At 41.6% G+C, this 20,253-nt stretch overlaps 1 protein-coding gene across 1 annotated transcript; it reads left to right on the top strand.

The window, feature by feature from the left end:
• Positions 1 to 3,738: 3,738 nt before the first annotated feature.
• On the top strand, positions 3,739 to 15,382 carry UBE2N (ubiquitin conjugating enzyme E2 N). Its single transcript, XM_082241059.1, has 4 exons — positions 3,739 to 3,897; positions 13,276 to 13,522; positions 13,688 to 13,828; positions 14,684 to 15,382. The coding sequence occupies exons 1-4, from the start codon at positions 3,868 to 3,870 to the stop codon at positions 14,722 to 14,724; spliced, it is 459 nt and encodes a 152-aa protein (XP_082097185.1). The 5' UTR covers positions 3,739 to 3,867; the 3' UTR covers positions 14,725 to 15,382.
• Positions 15,383 to 20,253: the final 4,871 nt, after the last annotated feature.

Below are 20,253 nucleotides of genomic sequence, written 5' to 3'. Positions count from 1 at the left end.
CAACTGCTTCACCCTAACTTTAGCAGGCGAGACTTTCCCTGCTCTGGGGAAGGAGCACAGTTCACCATAAAAGCATCTGCTTGGTGGTGGTGATGGTGGGGGAATCTCGGGTTCAACTCCTCAGGTAGGGCTTGGAAAGATTCCTGTCTGAAAGCCTGGGCTGGGCAGCTGCTACCAGTCAGTGTTGGCAATACTGAGCTTGGTCTAACTCAGTGTAAGGCAACTACCCTCTTTGGGAGAAGATTTGCTTTGCATGCAAAATGTGCCTCATTTAACGCCTGGCATTTGCAGGTAGAAGGACGTCTGTCTGAACCCCTGGAGAGCTGCGGCCAGCCAGTGTCTGCAATAGATGGCCAATAGTCTGACTCAGTTTAAGGCAGCTTCCTGTGTTCCTAGTATGGGGTTGAAACATTGATAAATGCTTTGTCTAACAAATTTCTGCATGCCAGGCAGCTGTTAAATAAAGGCTGAGGAGCACTGCAGGTGGCAACTTGTACAACTTTCGCCACTATTTTTGTGAATTCAACTCAGTCACTTATGAAGAGTGTTGTGGATTACACAGGCATGGTAGCAGAAATGTGCAAATGCGATTAGATAGAATCAAAGGCAGAGCTCTTTCCCTTTAATCAATATGAAGCAGACTTAATTCAGCAAATCTGACTTTTTGCTGCTATGGTATAACAAACTGCTCATGCAAACATGACAGTTCTAAAAAAATAGCCTAAAATCTTCTCAGATTCATTTTTGGCGTAGCTCTTGGCTATGAATAGAGTTTCAAATGCTATGCACTTGAGTTGGAATGTCTCTGGTATCTTTAAAAAGTCTTTGCAGGAAGCAAAGTTGAAGCAAGGATAATTTGGAAAGGGGATTGGCATATAATTTCACTGCTTGTGACTGAAGGGCAAGGAGTTGAGTTACAGAGCTAACTGCAGTTGAAGATCTAAAAGGAATCTGCTTCTAGGAATGAATTTCTCTTCCTCCCTCCCTCTCTCTCTGTGACAGCTTCTCACTTACAAGTAGTTAGATTATGATTACATAAACTTGGAAAAACCTGAAAACAATGGGGAAAGCAATTAGAAACCTTTAGTTCAGAATTCATGGCAAAGCCTTCATAAGCTACAGAGTTTAGGTCAAAATAGTACTAAAGGCAAAATGAGAGGTAACATTATGTTTGTGTGGATGCCCAACAGTAGCATATACAAAGAGACGTTTCATTTTGACACAGGTACAAAAGAGGACAGGATTGCAGTGCCTTTACTAGAACTGTACTGTTCTTGTGTATAAGTGGGGGTTTCTAGTGGTGTTGCATGTCAAGCAAAGTTGAGAAAAGGCAGCACTTGCTGGAATTTCCTCCTTCACACAACTACTCAAGGAGTAGAAGTCTAGTCATTTTTTGTACTTAATTATTGGTCCTGATCTACTGTGGAACATAGAAAACTGCCTTATATAGAGTCAAGCCATTGGTTCATCTAGATAATCTAGCTTAGTATTGTCTGCACGGATATTAAGTGGCTCTCCAGGGTTTCAGCCTATCTAGGGATTGAACCCCTGGTACCTTGTGTATGCAAAAACAGATCCTCTACCATTGAGCTTAAATACTTCCCCAGAGGTACTGAAGAAAGTAGTAAAATTGTGTTTTCACTAATTTACTACTATTGTTTTGAACATCACCTGGCTTAAGTTTTATATAGACTTGATTCAGATATCAAATTAATGCATAGGGTGAATTTGGGCTGTTTTTGGAATACAACTACTGTAAGAAATCCAGAATACAAATTTGCATAGGCTGAATTCAGACCATTGTTTAACATGACAGGAATGAACTGCAACAAACCTTCAGTTCACACACTCCTCCTCTCTCCTCTTCCTCTGGCACACCCTCAAGGAAGAGACAGAAAAGAGAACAGGAAGCTTGCAGCTTTCAAAGTTACTCAGAAGCGGGAATTTCAGGAGTTGTAACTTGTTGCCATGCAAGCTAAAGCTACTAAAATCACCTCTTCTGCACATAAGTGCAGGAACTCTGTCCTCTTTTTCATCTGGGCAGCCTAGCTGAATAGAGTTCTTTATTTCCTTTAATTTGTATTTGGGTATAGCTGAATGAAGGACTTGTAGCTGTCTCTCACACTAACTATATGCATGTTATTTCAGCTGCTAATATGTGTCCTGCATCACCCGTACCAACTCTTTTGTATTGTTGGTTTTGTTTAGATCAGTATGTAAGTTTATGCGTGAAGATGCTAAGTTGCTAAATTGGCAATCTGGTCTTCTCTCAATCACAGCATTTTTCACATGGTTTTGCCAAGGCTAGATCTTGTGTTAGTCTGTGTATCAATGATACAGACTTTAAATATTTGCTTTCAGTAGCCAATAAGTCCAGCTCACCTTTGTCATTTGACTTTTACCCTACCTCTGTATACAAACCAAATGTTTCAAAATTCCACTCTTGCACGTTTCAATGTGACACTTTCAGCTCTTTTGGATAGGACATGGCGATATCCTACTCTGTCCCTGTGGTTCAGAGGGAATGGAAACAGTATGGCATGCCTTATTATTTTGTAACTAACATTGAGATATCCAGAAAGAGCTGATTAATCTGATATATAGTTTAATCATTTGAACATTGCACTTTCCCCCTCTCCCCGATGCAAATAAGATTGCTACAGAAACTGTAGCTTTTTTGTTGAGATCTATGAATATATGAGTACAAATCTTACCTAAACAAATGTAACCATGTTTTCCTACCTGTCAGAAGAGATATTCAAGAATTTTGTATCTTCCATTTTTGTGCGTTAACTGATGCACTAGTTTTATTGTGAGGTCTGTTTATACATTGATTGAAGGTAGATATGATCTCTGTATAATTCTGTTGCTTTACATAGGTGGTAGTCAGCTGATGTTGAGAGGATATATAAAATGCTGTAACCTTCTTACATATTTTGAAAATGAATGTCACAGCATTCTCCTTATAACCTAATTAAAAAGCCATGACAGTAGAAAATCTGAAAACAAAAAAGCCCACAGTCTGCCAATAAAAGTCAAATAGCCTGATCCCATTAATAGTTTTTTCAATATGTGTAAGTCCCTCTGAGTTCAATTTGTTCTCAAGTAAGCATGCGTAGGACCGTAGCTTGTAGTGTGCTCTGGGTGGAAGCTGGAAGCATGTAACTGCATATAACATAGGTCATTAGGTCATGGGGGAAGATCTTGGTTTATTCCTCCTTTTGGAGCAAACTGCAGCAGTCTGCATCAAATGAATCATGCCCCGATCAGAACATAGACATGCAGATGAGATCATAAGTCTATGGACCTTACTAATCATTGTCCCTGCCTAGAACGTGTGGCGTTTGCTCCATATTGCCAAATTTAGCATCCTGCAAACCTTAGTTTTCACTTTAAGAAGGCAAAGTTCTAGTTCTTAAGGCCGCGAAGACGGATTTGAAAGTGTGAGGCGATCTACGATATAGTCAGCGTCTTGCTCAGCTCAATGCATTTTCCATGAGTAACAGAAGCAGGATAAAATACATAAACTAAGCGAAGGCAGGCAAAAAAAATTCTCACAGAACTCAGGTTCTTGGCGCGGCAATGCTTAAATCAACATTCTTCTATGGCTAACGCTTCGTGTGTCTCTGACAAAGGGCGCTCTGCCCTCCACAGAAGCTCCTGACACGAGGCACCTATGTTAATTCGGAAGGTGCGGCCAGGACAAACCTGTCCGCGCCGCCTGGCTCCGGGACTACACTTCCCAGCATGCCTCGGGAGGCGCTGCCGGTGACGTCAGGGGGAAGTGAAGCGCTGAGCTCTTTCCGGTAGTGCGTAAGCCCCGAGCGGAGCCGAGACCCAGCGGAGCCTGAATCCCAATAAGACAAGATGGCCGGGCTGCCCCGCAGGATCATCAAGGTACCCGCTCCCCTTCCTCCTCCGGCCTGTCCCCACCCCCTTGCCCCGCTCGGCCCTCAAGCTGCGCGCAGGCCTCGCCGGGCCTCACCTCCAGGCCCGGGGCCGCCGGAGCCCCGAGGAAAGCGCTGAGGGCAGCGCGGCGCTTCCGGTGAGCGGGGCAGGCAGGCAGGCGGCGACTTCGCCCTCCTTCCTTCCCCCGCCGCTGCAGGGCGCGGGGGGCGAGGCCGGCCTGGTGGCGACAACGGCAGCAGCCATCGCGGGAGGGACCAGCCGGTGCGCGCCTGAGGGGCGGCGGCGGCGCCTTGCGAGGAGCATCTGCCTGCCGGGAATGAATGGGCGCCGCAAGCAGGGCGGATGGAAGGCGCCCCCCCCCCCCGCCGCCGCCACCTTCCGGGCCTGGGTTCTGAGCCGCGCGAGTCACGGCGCTGGTCCCCGCCCTCTCCGCCGCTGCAGCCGGCGCCCCTGCCTCTGCTGAGCCGCGGCAGGGCGAAGGGAGGCGGCCGGGGCGGGCTCTCTCTCTCGCTCGCACGAACTAGGCGGGCGAGACCTGGCGGTGGCCCAGGCAAGCTGGTGGGAAGCGGCGCACGACACCCGCATGGCAGCCGACGGGAAGGCGCAGCTTTGCCTAAGCCTCGCGTCGGCTCTCAGGCAGCAGCAGAGTCCGCTGCTGGCTCACGGTGGTGGTTCCCAAGAGCGCCGGTCGAAGTGAATGGGCTTAGCCAAGGGTCTCTCTCCCCTCCCCAAATGCGAGCCCTGTTTTGTTGCAGTGCCCTTTTTTTACGGGAGAGGGTTGCATCCGTTGAATCAGAGTAGGCCCATTGGCGCCAACGTGGTATGTAGTAGCTAGAATGTTGGACCTGGGAGACGGGGGTTCTGGTCCCCAACTCACTGGGTGGCCATGAGCTAGCCTCTGTCTCTCCGCCTAGCCTGCCTCTCAAGGTAGTTGTCAGGATGAAATTGTGAGAGGGTGAACTGTGCACATTTGAACACCTTGTAAGAAAGGTGGGGTATAAATGTAATAAATAAAATGAACAGACCTAGGTTAGTTAGGTCCATTCATTTCTACAGGTATGAAAAACACTGGATTTGGCTCAGAATGTTTTGATTTCATGCTGCCAGATAAAACACATATGCACATATTTCTCTTGAGTTTTTGGGTGCTATCATGTTTGGCATATTATGGAGCACAAAAAATGGGCATGAAATTGTATCGATTTATCTTTTCACATGTAGCTTAAAAGTTAAAAACAGGAAGTATCTGATTTAAAAGAAAGAGCTTCCAGAACTAACACCCTTCGTGTGTTTATACTATCACTGCTACACTTTCAGCAGTACACCCTTGATATGTAATTCTGAGTTTTCAGATTATGGGTTACATGATCTTAACAGTGCTCTGAAAAGGTCACAAGGCTGTGTTTTCAATCAGTTGCCTTGGATTCCAGTAAGTGTTGCAGTGGAAAAGATTTGTATGATTGAGACATTGTACTCGGTTCTTAGTTGTGCAAAGAATTGCTGCTAAATTTATATTGTTGAAAGCTCCAGCCAACTTGCAACCCTAAATTGTACTTAAGCAGGGGGTTAGGTCCCACTGAGGTCTGTGGAACATGGAGTAAACATGTTTAGGATTAAGTAGTTGAATGAGCAACAGTGTGAGGGCTTTTGTGGACATGTTCTGCTTGTGAGCTTTGCAGAGGCATCTGGCTGGCCACTGTCAGAAACAGGATGCTGAACTAGATGGACTATATGTCTGATCCAGCAGGCCTCTTAGGGTATTAATGGGAAACTTGGCATTGATTTACCTCAGTTTTATTGAAGGAAAAACATGTAATGTTCTACAGTCAGTATGCTGAGAGAAATGTTCACTATAGTATGAGTAAATTCATTGTGTATTTACCTTATTTTTTTTCTACATACCCATTTGACTTGGAAATAAGTCACACTGAGTTCAGTGGGATACACTCTCAAGTGTGAAAAGGGATGCAGCTCAGATTCAGTTCTACGCCTTGTTACATGGAGAAACAAAGAGCTACACAAGTTACTAAAACTGCGCAACTAACCATGAAAGACCTTAGCTTTTCCACTTGATAGGAGATCTCACCAGGCATTGATTTCAAGCCTATCAAAAATTGAAACCGAAAGCTGATATTTCCTAGAAAGTGATTTCTAACCTAAAACCAAACTTATATCAAACTTGAACTCTTAATTGCTGAACGGATTGTATACTTGTGTTGCTCATGTATGAAATCACAAAATAAATGCAAAACCTAAGTGAGTCTTGTTACAAAAACAATGTTGGAAAATTTACAGGAATCTGAAATTTTACCAAGAGACAAAACAGGGCTGGAAAATTTACAGGAAACTGAAATGTTAGTAAGAGACAAATAGTTTCCCAGCTATCCCCAAATAATTTTGAAAGTGGCAAATAGGCAGAGCAGTTCAACCCCCACCCTCAGGATCTTGCATCAGTCTTAGCCCTCAAACTCCCCCTTCTATCAGCTGAATGTAAGGAGAGCTGCCAGTGGAATCCCCTCCCCATGGGAAGCCCCCAAAAGGGGATTTATGGAGCCCTTGATTAACCATCTCAAGTAGTCAATAGTAGTTGCAATTCAAAATACCCATCCAACATGGAGCAATGACTCAATATATACACTAATTTTTGTTAAAAGGCTTTCTAGTCAAAAAATAGTTTTTAAAAACGCACTCTCTCAAAAGGACTTGAGGCACAATCCCAACTCCCACAGGCTTTGCTGAGCAGCAGGGCCATGCAGCACTGCTGTTCATTGTAGCCACCACAGAAGATTGAGTGGGGGGCAGAACTATCATGCCTGATGTTGTCACTGAGATCCACTCAGGATCCAATGGATCCTGGACCAACTCAGCCCCTTCACCCGAACACATTATTTTAGTAGCAAGTGCCTTTCCTTCTGTGTATTGCAGAGAATGTAGGAGAGGGGGATTGGGTATTTCATCATCATCATCATCATTATTACAAAAGGCAGAAACTCCATTGTAAACTAAACAAACTTAGGTCCTTTCTTTTCTCTCTCTCTCCTTCCCTCCTTTTGCTCTGAGGCACAGAAATGAGGCATGAGGGCAGCAACAAGCAATGGCTGGCTAGTAAGCCAAGCCAAAGTTTGTGGACCCTGGTTAATTGGGGTATGTGTGAAGTTGAGTTCTTGTGATGTGCATTATCTGTTTGAAAGGTAGGACACAGTAGAAAAATATAGAATTGTACACAGGGTTCAAAATTAGCAGGGTGCCAGGCGCATATTGCTCTGAAAGGTTCTCCATTTGTGAGCACCTCAAAAAGGCAGAGTGCAATTTTTTATGCCTGGCTGACACTCGAGGATTACTGAAATATATGTGCTTTGAAGCTTCAAAGTACAGTATATGTTAAGAATAGACAATATGTTAAGGAATTTAACAATAAAGAGTAGAATGTTTTAAAAACTGAAAGTATGGTACCAATATTTTTATTGTAAGCACCTAATGAAACATGACTAAGCAGCTTAGTCATTCTGCCCACATGACCTGGAAAAACTGTCTGTGGAAGCGGATAAACGCCGGCTCCTTCGGCCTGTAAAGCGAGATGAGCGCCGCAACCCCAGAGTCGTTTGTGGCTGGACTTAATTTTCAGGGGTCCTTTTACCTTCACCTTTAATTAAACATGTATTAACAATTTCTGCTAAAAATGTGATATTAACAATGTGCCACTTATGTGAATTGTGCATTAGTTCATGCTTATCAAAATAATAAATAAAAAGTGTTGCTGACCCCTTCCCCCATGGCAACTAGACATTCTGTTTTGGCCCACAACCCAGGTCCCAGAAGCATTTGGCTCCTAGCTTTTCTATCCCAGTTTCTAACACTGATTGTACAGGCCACACCAGGCAGAAGCTTTTGTTATCCTTGTTAGTACTAAACTGTAGCATATTGATCTATTTGAGAATAGTTTTTCTTTTGGCCTTCTGTATACTAGTTTGTAGGGATGCGGGTGGCGCTGTGGTCTAAACCACTGAGCCTACAGCTTGCCAATCGGAAGGTCAGCAGTTCGAATCCCCACGATGGGGTGAGCTCCCGTTGCTCGGTCCCTGCTCCTGCCAACCTAGTAGTTCGAAAGCATGTCAAAGTGCAAGTAGATAAATAGGTACCACTCCGGCGGGAAGGTAAACGGCATTTCCATTGGCTGCTCTGGTTCGCCAGAAGCGGCTTAGTCATGCTGGGCACATGACTCGGAAGCTGTACGCCGGCTCCCTCAGCCAGTAAAGCGAGATGAGCGCCGCAACCCCAGAGTCAGTCACGACTGGACCTAATGGTCAGAGGTCCCCTTACCCTTATACTAGTGCGTACATAGTTCAAAACCACTAAACTAGCATTTCAGTGACAAGTGTTATGTAGCTAGTCAGTTTAGTGGTGGGTACCAGTGTGGTGTAGTGGTTAAGAGCGGTAGACTTGTAATCTGGTGAACCGAGTTCGTGCCTCCGCTCCTCCACATTCAGCTGCTGGGTGACCTTGGTCCAGTCACACTTCTCTGAAGTCTCTCAGCCCCACTCACCTCACAGAGTGTTTGTTGTGGGGGAGGAAGGGAAAGGAGAATGTTAGTCGCTTTGAGACTCCTTCGGGTAGTTATAAAGCAGGATATCAAATCCAAACTCTTCTTCTTCTGCCTTTGTAGTGACAACACACAGATGTTTCTAGTAAAGTTCTGCTGCTCTCTTTATTTGATCCCAGATCTTCTGGGACTGAATGGCCTTGTGACCGTGGCTGCGTCACTCAACTGTGTACTAAGCAGGTTTGGGCTTCTTTGCCATGAGTACAGTGAGTTTGTATTGGAGTAATTGCCAGCACTGGCACAGATCACTGACCTGGAACTTGTAGGGTTTCAGTATCAGTAGTATTTTTAACACATTTGATTTCAGTGATAATAGATCCAAGCTGGACTGCTACTGTATAATTTATTTGAAGGCATTAAAACCATACATAGAAACACCTTGCTGTTCTTCCAATACCTCCTGAGTTCTTCAAGTAACTTTTATAACAGTATGTAAGATTTGGATACGCTGTTCTTCAGTTGCAATAATAATATCCTACCTATCACAACATTTCTGGGGCCTTTGTAGAGTATATCTAGAAAGATGACTGCAGACATGCTGCCTCACTGGTCTTTTTAGCCTAAATGTTACTGTGCTTATTTACTCCAGTGTGTCAAGAACAGACCCATGCAAATAGGAAAGCAGACCTACAGTTATCCCGCCCAGCAAGCAAGAAAGTTGAATAGCTCCTAAACTGGCATCAGTTTACCCAACATTGTTCTCTCACTACTTGCTGCATTTAAAACCTATTTATGCAGCATGAAAGTAGCAAAAGTTTCTTTTCTTTTGAAGTGCCAATTTGGAAGGGTAGTTTGGTTTGTTTGTTTAACTCTAAAAATGTTGAGACCTATTCTGTAAATCAGATATGCCAAAATAAATATGACTAGGTCTCAGATATAAGTATCAGTGTTGTGGGAGGGAAAGACTGTCTCCAGTAATTTTTCTCAAATGAGTTGGGAGGAAACAATTTAGGTGTGGGGCTTGTGACTCAGATTGAAGTGGCAAGGAGAAGTAAAATGGGCTAATGACTGAGCAAGTGAACAGATGATCAGGAAATAAGATCTGCAACTGTCTTTACTCATGTATGACAGGTGTCTGGTAATCTCAATCTCTTTAAATGATTTTTGTCTACTGGCTGAGATCTAATAATAGCTCTGGTTCCTTTAAAAGTTACAAAGAGGTGTGGAAAGAAGGCATCAGATGTCATAAAGGCAGTGAGCAAAGCTGAGAGAATGCTCCGGCAGGAAATTGAAAAGTGTCTTCATTCTTGTTCTTCCTACACCTCTAACATTGGTTGTTGGCATCAACAAACTGCTTGGTGCTGTGGAACACCAAGTTGTACAGTCTGCACCTAGAGGGCTTGCAGTCTGAGTCTGATAGGAGAGGACATGAGGACGGACCAGTGAGAGAAGGAAGGGGATGATGAAAATGTAGAGCTTCAAGTGAGCCAGGAAAGGCTTTTATGGAAAAAGTCATTGAAATCAGTGATTGGAAGGAAGGGAGAGAGAGAAAAGGCTCTCACTAATGAAGACAGTAAAAGAAGGGGCATGGATCCTGTGAGCATTTAGGAGGTACATGAAGAAAAGCATTTTCTCCATGTTTTTTTCTTGGGGTTGGAATATATTAAATACTTCGTTAAAACTAAACCTCACTGCTTTAAGAACATGAATGGCTTGAGTACAGTTTGGTATACAGTATTTATGACAGTTAATTGAATATTTATTTTTAGCCTGATAAATGCATTATTCAGACAATAACTGGGAAAATACGTAGGCCAGCGTCCAAATAACTGTGACACTAGTTCCATGAGTCAAAGGGAACTAAAGTGGTACCTCGGGTTACATACGCTTCAGGTTACATACGCTTCAGATTACATACGCTTCAGGTTACAGACTCCGCTAACCCAGAAATAGTACCTCAGGTTAAGAACTTTGCTTCAGGATGAGAACAGAAATTGTGCTCTGGCGGTGCGGCGGCAGCAGGAGGCCCCATTAGCTAAAGTGGTGCTTCAGGTTAAGAACAGTTTCAGGTTAAGAACAGAGCTTCGGAACAAATTAAGTACTTAACCCGAGGTACCAATGTATAGACTTCTTTCCTTCAATATCAGTCTCCTTGCCACAAGGAAGACTGTTTGTGAAACCAAGGGGACTTTCCAAAACAGTTCATGACCTGTGTGAGAGTCACTGTTCAGATATAAGACACAAATCCACTGGGCCTGCGCAAGTGCTATGAGGAAAAGCAGCTCTTTTGAGTCCGAGACTCAGTGTCAGATATGGAGCTACAAGTTATTGCAACTCACAGTATCTTAAGTATATCTTAGCTTTTGTTGTTAACACTGTAACAAAACAAAAAATAAGTTTTTACTTCTTAGTCTCAGGGTGCAAACTAATGCACACTTACTGTATCTGAGCATAAGCTCCATTGAAGTCAATAGGACTTATCTCTGAGTAGACAAGAACTGTTTGAGGACTCTTTGAGACAGGCCTGGGAAGCAAATATCCTGTTGATGTAACTTAAGAAATAGCAATGGATCTGGGTATTCTAAAAATAATGAACACTTCTGCTATACTGAATCTGCAGTCCTAAGCTCATTAGCGAATGAGCCCCATAGAACATAGTGAGACTTATTTTGAGTAAACATATTTATCGTAGATTGTGCAGCCTGATCCTTTATAGAAGTAATAGTCAATGCCTGACATTTAACAGTGTCCATCCATCAGTGAATGAGTTTCCCTTCCCCTCCTCTCCCCTTCAGCTAAAGCTTATTTCTCTAGACAAAACCATTGTCTGAAACATAATTCATAGCCTGAAATACTGATGTTTCATTTTAAACTTCGTGGACATCAGAAAAAGGTTTATATGAATTGAAACAGGTTTTCCACAATTAATGTGCCTTGCTTTTGTGTGGGTAGTTTTCAGACATTCATGTCCCTTGATTCAGAAGATGGAGGAAGCAAGAGAATTCAGACCACGTTGTCTAAACATTGCAGGAGTGATGTGCTTGGCAGATTCCCAGATCACAATTCTGCACCAAATAGCTGAAGATATTCTGTATTTTTTGATACCAATCCAAGGTTACTTGTTTAGTAATGCAGCCAAACACAATCTCACTGTTATCAACACTATCATTACTATATTTGCATCTTGTAGTGAACTGATTTGTAGTGGCATGAAATTGCTGCAGAGCAAGGTTATCTGGAGTTTTGGAGTATGTTGTCAGCAACGTGCAGATGACACACAGATCTACTCCTCCTTACTGCAGGTGTAGCAGTGGATGTCCTGGACTGTTGTCTTGGTAATGGACTGGATGACAGCCAACAAACTGAAGCTCAATTCAGACAAGACTGAGGCACTGTTAGTGGGTGCTTCCCTAGACCAGATGGATGGGATGTTGCCTGCTCTTGATGGGGTTGGTTACACTCCCTCTGAAGGCCTGGGTATGTAGCTTGAGGGTACTCCTGGATCCTTTGCTTGAGGTTCAGGTGGCCTCAGTGGCAGGGAGTGCCTTCCATCAGTTTCAGCTGGTGGCCCAGCTGTGCTATCTGGACAGGGATAGCCTAAATTATGTTGATTAGTTTCCGGGCCCAGTTCAAAGTGTTGGTTTTGATCTATAAAGCCTTAAACAGCTCAGGACCACCTCTCTCCATATGAACGGATCCAGACCCTGCAATCATCATGTGAGGCTATTTTGTGTGTGCCTCTTCCACAAGAGGATGGCAACAGGAGAACAGGTGTTTTCTGCGGTGGCTCCCTGTTGGTGGAATTCCCTCCCCAGGGGCGCTTGCCTGCATTGCAGGGGGTTGGGCTAGATTACCCTTGGAGTAATGTTAGAAACTAAGATAGAAAAGCTAGGAGCCAAATGGCTTCTGAGACCTGGGCTGTGGGTGCCAAAACAGAATGTCTAGTTGGCACTTGGGGGTGACAACACTTTTTATTATTTTGATAAGCAGGAACTAATACACAATTCACATAAGTGACACATTTTTATTAGAAATTGTTAATACATGTTTAATTTGGTGTTTACAATAAAAATATTGGTACCATACTTTAGTTTTCAAAGCACTCTACTCCTTAACATATTGTCTATTCTTAACATATATTTCAAGGCTCCAAAGCACATACATTTCAGTAATCCTTGAGTGTCAGCCAGTCGCAAAAAATGGCACTCTGCCTTTTTGAGGTGCTCGCAAATGGAGAACCTTTAGGTGTAAAATGCACCTGGCCCCCTGCTAATTTTGAACCCTGCCTTGGGGTCCTTTCCAAGTCCACAGTTCTATGATTTGTATATCTTTCGGTGCCAGGCAAAACATTTGGAAGTGGGGTTATTGGTTGTGTTTTTGTTTTATTATGTATTTTGTGTTTTCATTTTGTATTTTTATGTTGTGAACTGCCGTGTGATCTTTCCTGGTTATTTATTTTTCCTGCTGCTAGAGACATCACAACACGATAGAATGATACTGCACTTCAACCTCATCTAAATATAGCAATATGAAACTAAATTTACTAAATGATAACTGGACCTGTTTGCTTACATAATGGAATATAGGAAGGGGAAGTGTTTGCAGTTCTTGGTGCTGGGTTAATACAGTGTGCCTGCTTCTTCAGACTTCTTGATTTATTGATGTCTGAAAAGTTAGATTCACCAGATGGGAAGGTAATATTCTGAGGGTTTGGTAAAATGTACTGGGAGGACAACAACTTGTATACTTCCTTTGTCCATGGATGGCTGCCCTCTTAGAGGAATAGCATGTGTGTGTGTTCCACTTTGGTTTTCTCTCTCTTTCAGGAAACCCAGCGCTTGCTGGCAGAACCTGTTCCTGGAATAAAAGCAGAGCCAGATGAAAGCAACGCACGTTATTTTCACGTGGTCATTGCAGGCCCACAGGATTCTCCCTTTGAGGGTGGGACATTTAAACTTGAACTATTCCTTCCAGAAGAATATCCAATGGCAGCTCCGAAAGTACGTTTCATGACCAAAATTTATCATCCTAACGTAGACAAATTGGGAAGAATATGTTTAGATATTTTGAAAGGTAAGTATTTTGGAGCCATGATAAGCATGACATATCTTTTTCTTCCATGCATTTTTCAGATTATTAAAATAGTTGGAAGATTATTTCATATTTCAGTTATCTTTTAAGGGGTGTGTGTTTTGTATTTGAAATATTGCTTTAGTACTCTCTAACTTGCTTCCTCAGACAAATGGTCTCCAGCTCTGCAGATCCGTACAGTTCTGCTATCAATCCAGGCTTTGTTAAGTGCTCCCAACCCAGATGATCCACTAGCAAATGATGTAGCTGAGCAGTGGAAGACCAATGAAGCCCAAGCCATAGAAACAGGTAGTGTGCCCTTACTCTAGACTAAAGAAAATTGAGTTATGTATAAAATTCTTGTCCTGCTTTTGATCCCAAATGCAGACGCCTCAAGTATCTTACAAAAATAAATCTTTGTAAGAATCACTCCAAGTCATACATACAATAACTCAAATACTGTAAATATAAAATACGTCCAGCCTTTTAAGTCTTGGGGACAAAAGAGATGCATTGTTAATGATGTGCATGTGATTTGTGCACATAGTTTTTGTTCTGTGAAGAAATTGCCATGGGGAGACTTTGCAAAGGGAGAAGGCACAGGGGAGGTTTAACAGTTTCTCTTCCTGTACAGTGCCAAGGAAAATTCCCTCTCCAGAGCTGCTATTTGCATTTCAAAGGTCACATCTTGGCCATGTAACTTGTGCAGTCTTGGAAGCCTACTTTCTAGTCTATGAGTGCGGGCGTCATCATGGGCTGATGGCCAAGTCTGACCTCTAGTTGACTTTTTCAGTTTTCTTGTATGAGTGTGTACATAGATTTATGTGTGGAAATTATCAAGTGAGAAACCTATTGGTTGATAAGTTGTCTATTGTAAGCAGGTACTGCCTTTGCATCTGATGTGCATAAGAGTCACACAATCAATGTACCATATGTTGGTTGTAAGTGTTGCATTATTGATGTGAATTTGTAAATGCCTCTATAGCTCTATAAAGATGAGGGTGCAAAACTATGGAACATTTGGCACTTGATTCATTTTATTATATGTAGCCCTCAGGAATAGCCAGTATTCTAATGAGTTTTGGGCAAGAAAGGTGGGAGGGAGTAGAGAATTCTGAAGTTAGATGCTTTGTTGTCTAATACATATTTCTTTTCTCTTTTCAGCCAGAGCATGGACTAGGCTATATGCCATGAATAATATTTAAAATGTGCTCTGAATCAGTGTGCATCACTTTTTCCTGTTCTGCCAAGACCTCTTCCTTTTTTTTTTTTTTTTTTTTGTTTGCATTTAATGGACACAGTCTTAGAAAACATTACAGAATAAAACCCAGACATCAGTTCTTTGGTGATTTAAATGCATACTAGCAAATCTGTGTCTTGTCCTAATTCACTCCTGTTCCGCATGAGCAGAGGCTAGAAGTATCATCGGGATTGTTTGTGAAATTGTTTAAAAGCAGTAGCACATCTCTGCTTTTAATAAGTTTTCCCCATCATGAGTTAAGTGTAAGCACTGTGAATGAAAGTAGTCAGGGTTAGCTGCAGGGATTTTTGTTCTAATTGTGTGGGCTCTTCCTCCCTTTTTTATGGTGATGCTAATTGTATTGGTTAAAGCAGCTAACCAGTTATACTCTAGAATATGCCCTCTAGCCAAGTCTAACTTAGACGCTGTAGATGGACAAGCTTGGCTGTTTGAACAAAAATGGGAACATTAAACATCCATCACTAATAATATTGTGATTCTGCTGTCAAGTGTAAAAACCCTCCCTTCAAGAAAAGAAAAAAAAAGCTTGTGACCATTTTGTATGGCTTGTCTGAAAAATCTTCTGTAAATCTTATGTTTTAGTAAAATATTTTGTTATTCTACTTTGCCTTTGTACAGTTTGTTTTGCTGTGTTCTTTTGTTCACTTTTCAATTGAGACAATCATTTTTTTTAATGAAGCCAGATTAGAACACTTTGATTTTCATCAACCTAACAGCTGTAGTGAAATATTGGATTCCCCCCATCTCGACCTGTATTCATAGGCCATGCCACATTAGTGTTCATAATATTTCTTTTGTTTTTAAAAAGCCTCTGATAAATGTAATTGTTATCAGAGTTGGTTAGATGCATCATTAATGTGTTTGTACTTGCAAAGTTAAGTACCACTGAAGCAGGAAGCTAGCAAAACAAACAGTAATTTTGGGTGTATGTGTACCTTGTCTGTCTTGTGCTACGTATTATCCAGTATCAGAATACATTTTAAAATAACTTGGATCTTAAAAATAAATAAATAAATCCTCTGTATAAAATGAGATGTTAACAGTGCAGGTCAATTGGTTGCTAAGGTATTTACAATTAGGCTTCTTAGCTCTGGTTGTACCTGCAGTCTTTAAGCTACTACTTTCTTGACCCATTTCTTCATTTGAAGATGGAAACTTCTTATTTCTTAAGATATCACGCAAAAATGTAAATAACTCATGGGAGCATATTTTGATCCCAACTTCTAACTTCTGTATTTCTTAAAATTTCTTTTCTTTTCTTACCCTACTTCTTTGCCTTGACCACCTTTCTGATATCTCTGCTTTCCATGTGGCCAGTGTAATGCCAGCTTGGCATGGGTAATGTCTGTCTTGCAGTTTGGGGGGTGAGGGGAAACAGTATTGAGGTCCATAATTTTCTGCCCATCATACCTATTCTAGCATCATCTGGGGTTTCTATAGAATGTGGTGTATGTATTGTGCTCTTATGTAAGATAAAGAATATCTATTAAAATCACATTTTCAACAGACAAAAATGCTTTTAGTGATGGTATTGTCAGAGTTGACTGCATTATAGCATGATAAAAGGCTGATAATCTGCTTCAACAAGAGAGAGAGAGCATCTCAAAAATTGTTTCTAGTTGAAATTCTTTTTTAGATTGTTTCTGGGCTTCTAGCTAGTCCTTGTCAACTACCAATGAATAGCACCACTGTCTGCCGTAGTAGAGAACTGATTGTGTTATTCTTCTCTAACACTTGATGAGCGTTTAAGTTCTCATATGTCAATGACTAGAATGAACATGACCACATGCATAGTGGTATAATCTCTGACTACTCAAAAACAAGTCCCACCCAGTTTAATAAAAGTTATATTTAAAAAATGCTTATGTTTGCAGCTGTAGTAGTTTTTTTAAAGAAACTTGAATACCTGCATAGCAAATGGCTTTTAAATGCTGCTACCATGATATTATTATTTTTTTAAAAAAAGACCAGACATCGTAAGCTCTGGCTCTCTGTATGTCACATTCTGGAATAAAACCAATGGAAAAAATACCATAAAACCTGTTAAAAATGGTACACAGTAGCTGAAGTCAAGTACATATGGCAACTATACAGTTGGAATGTTACTTAATGTTCAAACATAGGGCATAATTTAGCAAGAGCTATACAAATTTCAATGGGTTACAGCTTAATCCTAAATATTTTTATTTGCTGTAAATCCCACTAATTCAATTCTGCATGAGTGCACATAGGATTGTAGCTTTGAACACATGCTATATTTCTCCTATTGAAATAAATGGGCATGGGAGGCGCTTAACTTTGGACTGTGTCCTTTCCAGCCCTGCATATGTGGTAAATGTCTTTAAATGTGTACAAATAACTGTTGAAACTAAGCTGTGCACTAGAGAGGTGTGTACACTCAAATTTGAGGATTTCTCATCAGTTGCCCTTGGAACTGTGTTGAAACACCTTGTGTTGAAATCTTACTAAGTTTCAAATAGGGAGTTGGTGCAAAGCAGATGTATATGCATTTGTAAACTAGGCATGCTATATTTTTTTCATGTGTGCATTGAAAAACAGCTCTTGTGCCAAAACTTGGGAGTTTAGGCATTCCTTTAGGACTGCAGTTAAGGAGTAAAATTTCCAAAAAGCCCCTGTGTAGCTCTAAATGTTGAGAGCAGTAATTAAAGTAACTACAAGGGTTGGTTTTGAATTTCCATTTTCCACCTGAATCTTTCTCCTAATGAAGTGTAAACATTAAGAACTAGTCTTTTATCCCTTAAAAAAAAAGGTCAAGGAATGTGGCTAAAGAGTCACTGAAGGTACTTGAATCTGTGTTTAATTGAACTAACAACTTTTATCTGTAAAGGAGTTCTAAAAAGACTATCAACAATAAATAGGTCATCTTGTTCGGTACATCTCAGCTGGTTGGAATTGTCCCACTGTATGATACTAATAAACCAAGTAGAATTATTTACGTATGTTTGCTTTATGATAGGGCTAGGTAGAAAGATGGGGTTCCTCTACTGAATTACAGTACAGGTGTTTCATATTAATCTTGGTGCTAATAAATATTCAGGCCAGTTATCTGGCATGTGTACTGATGTATGAAGCCTTGGCTTAAATTAAAACCATGTTCACGATAACTCTTTTTCCTTTAGCTGATAAAAATATAGTTCTTGTGTGTGTTCTTGAAAGAAGGAAGACCCCAGTGACAAATAAATCCATGCTTTGCATGGGTAGTTTTACAAGAGTAAACATATTGAATATCAAGTGTAATTATGGCCTAAAATAATGTGGATGTTATGCTTTTAAATGAAGCATATGCCCAGCAAATTATGGTTACTGTAAAATCTTCAGGTCTAATACGGTTAGAAATCATGTATATCTGAGTGTAATGTACATTCCTCCTATGTTCAGGATTATTTTTTAAATGCCTGATAGGTTCTGTTTAACATCTTCTGACTGTAATGTTATGACACTGAATAAAAGGAAGAGTGATTATTCATTATACAGTGAGCTTCTCATTTTAAAGATTGGTATTCGCACAGTAAATTTTCAAGCATATTTGTACAATGGGGGGGGAAAGCAAGTTACCAAATAACCTCTCCCCTCGCAAGAAAAATTTTCCATGTGACAAGAAAGAAGTCCTATCCTTTTCAGAAAGCACACTGGTTCATATTGAAGTTTTAGTGGCCCAAAAATGTTTCCCTATTTTGTTTAGGATACTTCTATTGTGCCATCAGCAAAGTTTAAAATCAAGTGCACCTAAGTACAAATACAGAAATGCAAGCTAGAAGTGCAAAATTAAAGTTACCTCAAAAAAGTACATAAATTTAAGCTGAACAATAACAAATCCTGAGACTCCACGAAGTTCTTTGCTTTGTAACAGAAATCCACCAGGGTGGGTGCCAGCTGAGGCTTTGGGGGGGGGCAGCATTCCAAAGTTGGCATGATGGGAAAGTACTTCTTTCCCTATAGCCATCTGCTGCACCTCATGTGTTGGGAGTACAGAAGGTCTCTAAGAAAGGATTTGTTTGGTGCATTAAGATTCAGGAAAATGGAGAGCCTACTAGATCTTGGGAGTCCCTATTGACTATGCAGGATACAGCCAATGGAAGTTGGAGTCAAGTAATAAGTGGAGAGCAGCAGATTAGCCCTACCAGGTTGCAAGCCATAATGTAAAAGCTTTTTTAAAAGTCAAAACTTGGACTTGCAAATAAACCCAGAGCTAGTGCTCTTGCACAACGGTTAATGCGCATACTGCTCAGTCTTCGCAATCTTTCACAGCTGTGTTCTAAACTCTGTAAGTTTCCCGATTATTTTTAAAGCTGAAGCTCAAGTATAATAGTCATTTAATTTTGAAGGTTACCAAAGCATGGGTAGCTGTTCAGATAGGGTCACAGCTGCCATACCAACTGAAGTTGGCCACCTCAGTCTCTACTGGCAAAGCTTGAGCCAAGATCGCCCCTTGGTCCTTCAGGTTTAGTACAACCCTATCCAGAAGAACAGAAGCTCTATTTTCTGGTATTGTGACTGGATTGTGAAACTATTCCATTTAACAGCAACGTTGCTGGTCAAATGTCTTAAGTTTAGGAGTGACATGAGTAGAAATTGTTTATAAATTAAATTAAAAGACAAATATACACTCACCTTATTGTCTCAGTGGACTCCCAGTACCTGTGGGAGATTAAAATTGTAGAGTAACTCAACTCATTGCCTAGTGAGGGAAAGTTACAGGCTCACATAAGCGGCCAAGCACACTTCTGCTGTGCAGTTGCAGATACTTGCTTTTCTCCATTGTTTCCTTTCACACAGGAGGGGAAAAGTTCAGTGGAATGCTGAATGTATTAATTGGGAGCTGTGGGAATGTCCTTGAGAGGAGTATGTGGGGTGGGCATCCATGCCGTGGTTTAAACATATTTGTTAACAACCCCTCCCCCTTTACTGGATAACATGCTTGATCAGAGCTGCTAAGCAGTCCTTATTCTTTAAATCTGCTAACTGCAGATTTAGCAGAGTGAGGTAATGTATCAGGAGTGTAGAGAAGGGAGTGGAGAGGCATTCTCTGTGAGCCATACATAGTGCTACAAGGTAAAGTGTGGTCCAGACTTATACAAGGCTTTGCTTCCACACTGGCTGGATCACTGAACAGATGCACTTGGGATAGACAACAACATGCTGTTGTGCATCCTAACATGTCAGAGGAAGCAGAGCAGAGAACAAGCGAGAGCAGGAGGTGGGGAGAAGTTACTAAATTGCTCAAACCCCAGGTAGAAGTTTGCCATTTCAATGAAGATCGAGCCCTTCTCCCCCTAGTGGAGATAGCCTCATACCCAGCAAGTGCAGCGGGTAGGGTTAAAGTAGACCAGGAGCAAAGAGATGGGGGCCTGAAATAACTGCCCCTTCGGGTACAAGAACAAGTATAGCATTTCCACGTGACATCACTGCAGGTCACTTGTGAGTTTATAGCATGTAGCTGATGTCAGAAATG

This window comes from Podarcis vaucheri, assembly GCF_965113315.1.
Source record: "Podarcis vaucheri genome assembly, chromosome: 10".
Classification (NCBI taxonomy): Eukaryota; Metazoa; Chordata; class Lepidosauria; order Squamata; family Lacertidae; genus Podarcis; species Podarcis vaucheri.
The sequence above is the reverse complement of the archived record's forward strand: the minus strand, read 5'-3'. Positions and strand labels throughout refer to the sequence as shown.

Excerpts from the sequence above, each read along its gene's own strand:
- UBE2N (XM_082241059.1), top strand. The coding sequence starts at position 3,868 with ATGGCCGGGCTGCCCCGCAGGATCATCAAG. Across the intron at positions 3,898-13,275 it reads TGCCCCGCAGGATCATCAAG|GAAACCCAGCGCTTGCTGGC; the intron begins GTACCCGCTCCC and ends TCTCTCTTTCAG. Across the intron at positions 13,829-14,683 it reads AGCCCAAGCCATAGAAACAG|CCAGAGCATGGACTAGGCTA; the intron begins GTAGTGTGCCCT and ends TTCTCTTTTCAG.